The sequence below is a fragment of the Helobdella robusta genome (genome assembly GCF_000326865.2).
Source record: "Helobdella robusta unplaced genomic scaffold HELROscaffold_10, whole genome shotgun sequence".
NCBI classification, from domain to species: Eukaryota; Metazoa; Annelida; class Clitellata; order Rhynchobdellida; family Glossiphoniidae; genus Helobdella; species Helobdella robusta.
In genome coordinates, this window is record NW_008703571.1 from 4,743,952 (window position 1) to 4,755,719 (window position 11,768).

The 11,768-nt window shown below is 32.0% G+C and overlaps 1 protein-coding gene across 1 annotated transcript; it reads left to right on the plus strand.

The window, feature by feature from the left end:
• Positions 1–6,664: 6,664 nt before the first annotated feature.
• Positions 6,665–11,173, plus strand: HELRODRAFT_71383 (hypothetical protein; the record flags this gene model as incomplete). Its single annotated transcript, XM_009012141.1, has 4 exons — positions 6,665–6,928; positions 9,946–10,101; positions 10,255–10,380; positions 11,111–11,173. The coding sequence occupies 4 exons, from the start codon at positions 6,665–6,667 to the stop codon at positions 11,171–11,173; spliced, it is 609 nt and encodes a 202-aa protein (XP_009010389.1).
• Positions 11,174–11,768: the final 595 nt, after the last annotated feature.

The following is an 11,768-nucleotide window of genomic DNA, read 5'->3' on the forward strand; positions in this document are numbered from 1 at the left end:
CGAAGGTCAAAGAATCTGGCCTTACTGCAGGTATTCAAATGTTACAACAACTTTGTTGTGAAATGTGGAGAAATTGCTCACTGCCGACTGAATGAAACTATAGCATGACAGTTCCGCTATACAAAGGTAAAAGTGATCCATTGAATTGTTCATCATATCGGGGTATACATCTGTTAGAACACTCCCTAAAAATTGTCGAAAAAATCAATGAGAAAAGATTAACGTCATGCATCACAATCGGAAATTATCAATTTGGTTTCCTAGCGGGGAAATCAACAATTGATGCAATTCACATCCTTCTGCAACTGCGAGAGTAGAACCTCGCAAAGCATCAACAACTATCACACATCATTGTAGACCTTGAAAAAGCATCTGATCGAGTTCCCCGTGAAGCAATCAGGTGGAGTCTACGTCGACAACTCATTCCAGAACATCTTGTTCGACTTGTGATGGAGATGTATACGAATACTAAGACTCTCGTCAGCACAACGGTTGGAAACACAGATGCATTTGACATCGGCGTTGGAGTTCACCAAGGCTCGATTCTCAATCCACTGTTATAGTTGTGATGGAAAAAATCACCAAGCCGCTACGCACTGGTGATATTTGGAATCTAATATATGCTGATGATATCATTTTAACAGCAGAGTGCAGCACAGATGTTTGAAGATTGGAGCACCAGTCTCACCGATCATGGATTTAAAGTCAACATCAGCAAAACCATAGCAATGAACACTGGTGAACAAATGCAATCCACAGCTACTGGACGATGGCCTTGTTCGGTTTGTAAAGCTGGTGAAGATAACAATTCAATCAAGTGTCAGCAGTTAGCAGTGTAACCAGTGGTGTCACAAACGTTATTCAAAAATAATTGGTACTTTATCTAAAGTATCCAATTTTGTTTGTCCTGCTTGCATTAATTCACAACAAATTCGAAATAGCAATATTTTTGAAGCCATAAAGATAGAGAAAGCCACATCGTTTCAATATCTAGGGGGTGTTCTGGGTTGTACTGGAACAACTAAAGCTGCCGTTCGAGCACGCATACGTACAGCCTGGAAGAAATGACATTTCCTTGCTTCAATATTGATGCGTGACATTCCACTACCACTACGATCAAGACTTTTTTAATCTGTGATACGTCCGGTCTTGTTATATGGTGCAGAAATATGACCAATGAAGTCCTGGTCGCAAACAATTGAGGAAGACATAAAAGCTCTAAATTTAAATGAAATGGATACAACTGATCGTCTAATTTGGCGCAAAAAATTGATGACAAAGAAAACAACGTCCTACTTCGGGGAGCTGGGTCTCTGGACGCTAAACGAAGATTGATTGATTGATTGATTTAATTGATTCATTTGTGCTTTAGCATAATATTTATGCATATTTTGTAAATTTTTTTTGTGTAATTTTTTATCCAAGCTGATTTTTAAGATTGTTGTGCTTGACAGGCACCTACTGCTTTTTAACTGAGAGATAAAATACTCGCAGTAACAATTAATAACTTCAACACACATTTGGCAAAATAGGATACTGAAATCTCAGAGTGGTCCTGTCGCAGACTCAATCTTCTTGGTTCACTATAAAAAACTTTGTTATGTTATGTTGTGTTATGTTTTGTAAGCAAAAACAAATACATAGGATAACTTGAACATATATTTTGCTCGGAGAAGTGTATCGATGATGGATTCCTATTGTTAAATGGAATATATACCTAATAAGCTAATAACCCATTTTATTGTTTACACCAGTTCCTTCTAAGTATATGAACCATCTCCTTCATGGTTAAAAATGCTAGAAAAGTCAAAAAATTGATACCGTCCAGTGTCCATGAAGCTCTTAAGTATTTTTTTGAGTAAATTTTAGTTTGCCAGGCGAACGCTCTCAGAGAAATAAGAAATTAGTTTATTATACTAAAACGTAATAATTTTTTGTCCTTTAACTACATTATCTATCTATATATATATATATATATATATATATATATATACACATACAAAAATTTTGGTTTTGAACTAAAGAAACTTGAAAATGATTTACAATCAACCGTTTGAGAAATCGAAAAGTCAAATTGGAAGTTAACTAACGCCAAACATGCTGTGATTTTCATCAATAATTGCATTTCTGACAGTCTTTGGGTTTTTATTGTTTTATTCTTTGAAAAAAGCCATACATACATATATACAAAAAATATTTTTAAAAATTTTTAATAATATATAAATGTATTGTAATTAACCTATTGCGGTAAAGGATCATTACTAAACATGATGTTACCATATTATCTGCTAAGGAATAATTAGCATATGTGCTGTTAAAACGTCATTAGCATTTCCCGTATAAGCTATCGGAGTCATTGATACACCACTCCTTGGGGCCAAACATATAAGAGTCAATAATGGATTCAGAATTAAATAGAAATTTAATTTTAATACTATATAAATATACAAATAAAATATACATAATATGCTAATTTGTAATTTTTTTTATTTTATTCTTCTTTTTTTCTCGTGCCTTATTTTTTTAGGACATTGGCGACCATTTTGTAGAGGTTGAAATGTGGTGCTATTCAACGAGTGACACAATGACTTCACAAAAGTAATTCGTTGTTGACCACGATCTCTTCTCTCTACAATTTTTTTAGTAAGGGTTAGTTTTCCCAATCTTTTCTTCCGCATGATGTGACAAAAATTTTTAATTGCACTCGTCGGATTATTTGTAGTAATTTCATCTCCTCTTAACCGGACCGTTATAATACATCCCTATTGGAAGTATGAGAAGTCCAACTAATTTTTATAATTCTTCTCAAAATCCACATTTCAGCCTCATCAATTCTTTTTTACAAATTGTCCAAAACTCCTAACCGTCGTAAGTAAGCAAAGAAAAAAATGTAGCACTTTAACAAAAGCTTATGAGTAATCAACAAAAAATATAAACAAGTCTTTCTTCATTTTTTCAATCGCTCGTTTACTGATCATTCGTAGCATAATGATAACGTTTTAGTGCCAAAATCTTCGACAAAACCACATTGGACATTTGAAATTTTGGATCTGATTTTTGCTTCGTGCTCTCATCATTAGAATTCTCAAGAGAAGTTTTGTAAGATAAATCATCAAGCTGTTTTTTCAATGCAGCTCACATTTGGTGGCATTAGGTTTTTTAAGCAATGCAATGAATATTGACTTAGTTAAATTTTCAGGAAATTTGTCGATGTTATATATCTCATTCAAAATTTTTGTCACATTTTCAACGTCAAATTCATCAAAGCATTTAACTTCAACAACTATCTCATCTGGGCCAGGTGCTTTATTTGATTTGATTTTGAAAGAGCGACACGAACTTCTGATCTAAGTTTCTTTTGCCCATTTACGTCTTTGTTAATAGGAGGTTTTTCACCACGGATATAATCGAAAACATCGCTAATGTATTTTCGTCCAACTTTCGAATACATTTTTCTATTTCTATGATTACTTTACCGGATTTAACTTTTATGCATCCAGAAACGGTATAAGCCCCTTTTCCAGTGTTTTTTTGATGTTTTAATACATTGAATTTTTATTTCTGTTTTGATATTCTCGATGATTTTGCACTTGTCATTTAATCATTTTTTGTCCTCTAAGCTCATTATTTGATTGTTTGGTCCAACTTTCTGTATCTAGCAGAATTGTAGCTTTTCACTTTCTTTCATCTGTTATTCTTTTCAAAGATACAATAAATTTTTTAGCTGATTTTGTGAGAGCATCTCTAAATATTTCATATTTAGATTTAAATAGGTCAATAACTGAAAACGTTTCCGTACTTCAACGTTATACTTGATTTTGATCTCATTATTTTGTGACAGACTGACAAAATTCAAACGTCTTGGGGCTACTTCAATCTTGATTCTGTTTAATTTTATCTTGATTTTACAAACAACTGGGTTATGATCATTGCCAAAATCAGCTCCAGGGTAACTTTTGCATTGTAAAACGGCTTTTCAAAATTATCTATTTATAGTAATGTAATAAATCATATTTCTTACATTGTCGCTGTAACTCTTCCATATAAATTTCCGCTTTAGGTGGATGTCAAACAAAGTGTTTTTAATAATTTGGTCCTTTGCAACACACTGTTCATTCAAATTTTCTCCTCTTTCATTATTTTCACTTATTCTGTAAAGACCAACCACGTCATGGTCATGTATATTTTCTGAGCCAACTTTTGCATTCGGGTCACCCATCATAATAACAACTTGTTGAGATTTACATGTTTTAAAACATCATTAAGATCCCTGTAGAAAGTACAAGGTCTTTTTTATTGCTTTCAGACGTTGGCGCATAAACTTGAATAACACGTAGGTTGAAAGGTTTTGCGTGTATTTTGACCGACAAAACTTTATCTGACACCGCCCAGAAAACCTCTAAATTTTTAGACATTTTTTTGTTTAAAAGTACACTTACTCCTCGTTCGTGTGAATCACTTCAAGAGTAGATAAATTTGTTTTTTTTTCAAAAGTAATGACACCTGATTTTTTTCCAACGAGTTTCGCTCATTTCTTGTTTCAAATTCTCAAATTTTCCAATCTGTTACAACGTACTAACATGTAAAATAACATATATAGGAGATTCTTTATTATCGTTACATATACCGTGTAAAAGGGGCCGTAATAATTTTGTGATATTGGCCATTTAAATTTTATTCGATCGCTATGTTTTTAATTTTTTTTTTTAAGAATATGCTATTATTATTTTATTATAATGTATTATAAATTTTTTTTACACATTTTCAGACATTCTAATTAACGTTAATTTAATTTCAGAATTTATATTCTATAAATATGTTATAATAATTTGTTGTAAAAAACACTACAGTCTATCATTTTGTACCACGTATAAATAGTTAAAATTTAAATGCTTGTTAATCCATGCTATTCAAAGTTATAGTTTTCAATTATTACGGCCCCCTTGTGTACATGGTATTATCGACTGATCAATGTTACAAATGGCTGATTTTTATATATGTATATTCTATATATATGGCTCCACGTTACTTTGCCACAGTGAAGGTTGTATTCAACGTGTCACTGTCACGATGTTTTTTGATTTGGTTTGTGTTTGTCGATGGTTTTCTTGGCAAAAGTTGTGGACAGTAGGTTCCCATTACTTGCTGTCAACTTTTTCTACTTCTTTATTAGATAAATCATGAAAAATACATAATATTCTATACAAGCCACGTATATATAATTACCCTTTAAGAACAAAGGGTTCTTTTTTCCAAGTGCAGAGATTGGATCAGATCATCGTTATGCAACGTCAAGATGAAAATAACGAAGAGACTAAAGTCAGGCAAAAATATCAAAAGAGTGAAATATAGCACAGAAATGATAAAAGAAAAGTTGAAAGACATCAGAAATGTAATAGAAAACAAATTGGATACAAAAACAAAGTACGATATGAAAACAAGAGTCAGTAACTTGGAGAAAGTGCTTAAGACTGCAGCCGAAAAATGCGAAGTAGGGAAAAACATAATAAAACCCTGGATAAGTGATGAAACTTGGAAACTCGTAGAGGAAAGAAGACAGTTGAAAGCAACAAAAAGACAAAACAACGAAAATGAGATGAAATATAAACAACTGTGTTGCAAAATAAAGAAAAGTGCCAGAGCAGATAAAAGAAGATGGATAAACGATAGTGCAGAGGGTCTACAGAAACTGATCGAGTTGACGTAGGATGGTGGAAGAAACCATGGACTACACATCAACAGCAGTAAGACAAAGATAATGATTTCGGAAGCAGGTGGAAACAATGATGAATTCCAGATAGGAGCAGAAAAGCTCGAACAAGTGAACCAATTTATATATCTGGGCAGCCTCATAACTGATGACAATAATTGTTCGAAAGAAATTGATAGAAGAATAGCAATCGCGAGGGGAATGTTTGCATCTTTGAAAGTAATATTGAAAAACGGTAATGTATCTACAAAAACAAAGGTAAAGATCGTAGAAGCGTGTGTGTTTTCTACATTGATGTATGCATGTGAGGCTTGGACGTTGAAGAAAAGAGACAAAGACAAACTGGAAGCATTCGAAATGCATTGTTATAGAAAGTTGCTGGGAATCAGTTGGAGACAAAAGATAAGAAACGATGCCATAAGAAAACAACTTGGAAGACAAAAAACTGTGTATGAAAGTGTCAAGGAAAGAAAGCTGGGTATCTTTGGGCACATCTGCAGAATGACAGGCGACAGACTGATCAAAAAAGTACTGATGAGAAAGAGGGACTGGAAGAAAAAAGTTGGAAGACCTGTGAGGAAGTGGATGTATGATATCACGGAATGGACGGGGGTTGGAACATTGAGCTCAATAAAGTTGGCGAGGGAAAGAAAAGGATTTTGGAGAGATAGAAGAATACCATCGGCCTCAACGGTCCCTTAAGGGATTATAGAGGATCATTGAATGAATGAAAGAACAAAGAAATTATAATCTCATAAGCGTTGTTGTTTTTTATCACTTTTTTAGCTTCACTTTTAGACTTTAAAAAACGATAATATAGCATAATAAAATAGTTTGGTTTTGTGTTGCTGTAACGAAGTAATAAATATTAAAGCTAATATGGTCTTCTTGTGTGCGAGTATTGTTCGTAATCCTGCCGTGTTTTCTTGTGTAACAAATTATGTGAAATCGCACATGCAACAAAAATCAAGAAGTCTCTTCAATTTCAGTGGCCTAACAAATTCAAACCCTCCATGTTGTAACTCATCGTTGTTGAAACAATTCACAATTTGTGGTTTAATTAAAAAATCTGATGAAAAACACTTTTCCAGCAATTTCAAAGGTACACCTTTACATGAAAGAAAGTTCAGGTCGTCTGTACTTTATTTCATTGCGGCAGGTGTATTCATGATTGGAGCTACCTATGCTGGAGTTCCTCTGTACAGAGTTTTTTGCCAGGTACACCTGCTGGCAAAACCTTCCGAGCATACCACTTTATTGCACATTAGATTAGTATTCAATGAATTATGAATGTTATTCAACATTCATTTAAATTAAATGATGAATATAAATGTGACATTGGTTAATTAATCAATATGAAAAAATTTATTAAACTACAAAATATGGCAAGACAAGAACATAACATACACAGGCACAGGTACATTCAGATTATAATTTTTTTCACAATAGTAGCCAAAAAGTTGTTAATACACTTGATACATTTTCATTTTTCAACACTCACTGGTGTTTTGCATATCATTTTGCCACAAATATTTGATGCAATCAATAATGTTAGAGTTTAATAAAAAGGCTTTTTGCAATTAATACTAATTTTAAAAAAATTTCAAATCAATAAAAAAACTCTTGGAGAAATATCTAAGCTGAGTTGATACAAATACTAATTTAGGTTTACTTAATACCTGTTAATACTAAAAGCAAAGATTTTTGAAAAACTCAATGTTTAATGACCACTTGGTACTGTAGGTTTTGCCTACCAGAAGGAAATGCATTTTATAATTGTCCAAAAAACTAAATACATAAATGAACAAAATCTGTGAATTATGGTAACTTCACAGATCTATTTACAATTTGCATATAATATTTAAGCTCTATATAAGCAAATATTAAAAAATGAAACCAAGAAAACAAGAATAATAGCAACATCTTCCACAATTTTGCCATAACTCTTATTGACTTACACTTGTCTTGCACATCTTTATTTTCAGTTCATCCAATCAGTTCCTTCAAACCAATTTACATTTTCATTCATTAGATTGCTTCACAAAATTTTTTAACATATTGAATACTAATGTGGTATGTTTTGAAGGTTTTGTCCACTTGCTTATTAAAATTATTGGAATTTATAATTTTGGTAAAGATAATTAATCAAACTTTAATTATTTAATTAATTTAATTTTTAATTAATTTTTTAATTAATTATTCATAATTACCTGTAATTTAATAATTTCTGATATAATTTTGTATTATTTCATTTTCGATTTATTATTTTATTTTTATTAAAGTATGAACATATCCAATTAGATGGTGTATCTAACAGACATCTAGTGAGCATTTTTCATGTTTGATCATATGTTTGATCACAACACCACAGCTATTAAATACTAAAATACAATTGCAAAGGCTCCGTTCTTTGCTTGATATTTCTCATAAGTAAACATTTTTGGCACTATTTTCTGAGCACATCACATTTATATTTATGAGTTTGTGTGGATTCATGGGATTCAATATTTTTGTTTATGTATAAATATTTATTTATTTTTGCATTATCTTATTATATAACAATATGTAACATTTAAATGTTAAATTAATTGTTTTATTTTAAGATTAAATGTCTCATTTTAAAAATGGTATTTATTTACAAATTTAAAGTTTAGAAAATAATGTTACGTACAAGTCTAATAAAAGTTTTTATCCTTTCTCAATTTCTTTTTTTAATGTAAGGTCCAAATGCACCACTCAAATCCTGATCACAGTTACTGTTTGTCAATGATTCTGCAATTACTGCTCTTCAAAGCACTGAAAATGCTGTAAGTCATGCATGGTGCACATGGTCCGGGTTGGAAAGGCCAGTTGACAGATGCAGTTCCTCAGTTATACGAACAAACAATTCTTGCTCAGACTGACAGTTGACATTATTGGAATTTATTAAATAGCCAACGTGATTGCTTAGAATAGATAGAAAAACGTATGATTTTTATTGCAAAACAATAAAACAAAACAATCACTAAGTTAACAAATGTGGTAAAATGAGCAGCAAATCTGGACAATGAAAAGACTAAAAATGTTAAACAGTTACATTTCATTCTATGGTAATCTTAGGTTCAGTGCCCCATTGTTGAATATTTTGGTAGTGAAAGCAGTCTATTAGCTGTGTAGTTATAATCCAATTACTGCCAACAAAAACATTAGCCATAATGTAAACCGTCTAAAAGGTAAATGGCTCTACGGAATTGATGAGATTTAAACTTTGTAACAAATGGTAATAAAAAAATTCAATGACTGAATCTGGTTCAGACTGCATCTAAATTGATTATATATCCAACAATCGTGAAATCAAAAGACAACAGTTAATAGCTAAAAGATCAAACAAAGAAAACTGCAATGATCATGTAACAACGTTTCAATGCCAAGGTGTTTTAATTTAAGTAATGAACAATCACCATGGCAAAGCCACCCAGATGGTAGATGGTCGAAAGCATTTACCAAAAAGTATGCAATTCATCAACTGCAAACAGTGTAGATCTTTTCAGATTTTGTAAGACGAATCAACTGTGCCTAATTTGCATTTACGTACAAACCAAGAAATGTGCTTCACCTATCCAATTGTAATTTTTTTTGTCAATGACTGGAAAAACAGAAACACAACAAAATTTTCAAATTGATTGCCAACTGCTCTGAGCCATGTGCACAATCAGACGGCTACTTCTATGTTGATATATAAGATAATGGAATAAATCTTATGTCAGTCATTTACATCCCGGTCGTGCTATTCTCCATGGAAAAACGGTTTAAAATCTGGAACTTACTGTGTTTCACAAACCTCACTTGATCAAAATTCTTTTCAAGTTCATCAAGGAATACAGAGAAAACTTCAACAAAAACTTGAAACATTTTGAATTCTTTATTCATCATGCTAATTTTTTAACAATAATAATGTTATTATTATTCTTATCATTATTAAGCTTTTTCAATAAAATTAAACAATCATCGATTTATATTCTGTGGACTTATTTTTTTTATAAACAAATTTATTTTTTCAACACTATTATTTTGACGTGTACGGTGAACGAAACGTAATGTAACTTGATTCGTTTTATTAATGCTTCGTACTTGTTCTTGACAATGACAAACAATTTTTCTTTTACGCCATTTTATTATCATTTACGCTGCTGTTTACTTTCATTTCGACTTTAATTATTACATATTGATAAGGTAATTCAATAATATTTCATCAGAGAACTGGTTTAGGGGGAGAAGTGCGGAGAGAGAAGGACACAGAAAAGTTGCAAATAATGAAACCAGTTACTGATCGTGTAATTAAAGTTCGTTTCAATGCTGATGTCAGTTCTAGTATGCAATGGAATTTTAAACCACAACAGGCAGAGATTGGAGTAATTATTTGTCCATTATATTAATTTAATTTTGTACTTGTTATTTTATATAGCTGTAATCTATTTGTCGCATCTGATAATTGTAGTTTGTTATGTGATTTTGACAATAACAACACATGCTGTGATCTTAATAAAATTATTTACAATTTTGAGGTCCTTGCAGGTGAAACAGCCTTAGCTTTTTATAGAGCTAAAAATCCAACAGATAAGGCAATAATAGGAATTTCAACATACAATGTTGTCCCATTTGAAGCAGGACCTTACTTCAACAAAATTCAGGTGTGCTTGTGGAGCCCTACGCGGTTAAACTTTTCCAAAAACCGCTCACGACCGCCGAGGCTGATACCGCAACCGCCCGCAACTGCACCGATCCAAAACAGCAACCGCAGAAAAATAAAAACATTATCGAACTGTACGAAATGAAGTTTACTAGAACAATTGTAACAAATAAGAAATCTTATTTAATTTTGAACTCAGACAACAACAAATATTCAAATTCTTAGAAGTTTGCCACCTTTTATTTTCAATGGCGCTTCAGTGTTCGTTTTTAATTAAGCTACACACTTTAACGTTACATTTCTTAGGAGACAAGTTTATTTTTATTTTCAGTTGAATGTGATTATTTGACGAACTAAAAACTATTAACGTTTTTTCTGACAACTTCAAATCACTCAAAACGTTTTTCGTAATGTTTTTACAATATTAATCTTGATTAACTTTTCTAACAAGATTTCAAAACGACTTTTCTAAAATTTCTAGAGTTAAGATCGATTTGTTTTGGGATCACATTCTAAGCAGGAAAAAAATGATTAGTTGAAAGTGCGACTAAAAACGTTGAAAACTGCATCGTACAAAACCACACGTTCTTAAAATCGCATCATTTTAAACGGAAACCGCGGTTGATGTGCGGTTTTTGTGCTTTAAATCGTAAACCGCGCAGGGCTCTAGTTTCATTATTAGAAATTCATTTCAACCAATTTAACTTAATATTTATTTATTTTCTAAACAGTGTTTCTGTTTTGAAGAACAAAGATTGGGCCCACATGAAGAGGTTTTTCACTTTTTTGCTTAAATTGTTTTAATGCATTCAGTTGTTGACCATTCCTATTGACGTTTTTATTGATGTGCTTAGATAAATCGGTTTATAATGTCCGCATGCCAGACCATTGCTGGAATTATTTGATAATTTTCGTTTGAAGAATTGGGTTGACCAGCCTTCTCATAGCTTAGGAGGAACACTGGATTTGATTGTTTCTAGTAATAGTTTGTATGTTTCTGATGTAATGGTTTATCCAAGTGGAATATATTCTGGCCATGGGTTGGTTAAAGCTTGTTAGCCTTTTAGAAGAAAATGCATCAGTAAATGCTACAGAATAATCAGATCATGGAAACATATTGATGAGGAAAAATTTATCTCGTTGGTTATCGTTTCGCCGATTGGTAAAGCATGTTCAGGTATGGATGTTGACAATTCGTTTGATTTATTTGAAAATGAAATAAAAAGGGTTTTAGATATAGTTGCACCGCTACACAGAGTAAAGTGTCGTCGTGATTCTGTAATGCCATGGTTTGATAATGAATGTCGGCAGCATAAAAGGCTTTGTAGAAAGCTTGAAAGAAGTTAAAGAAAATTAATGTCAACTGATGAAAAAATAAATGGATTAGTG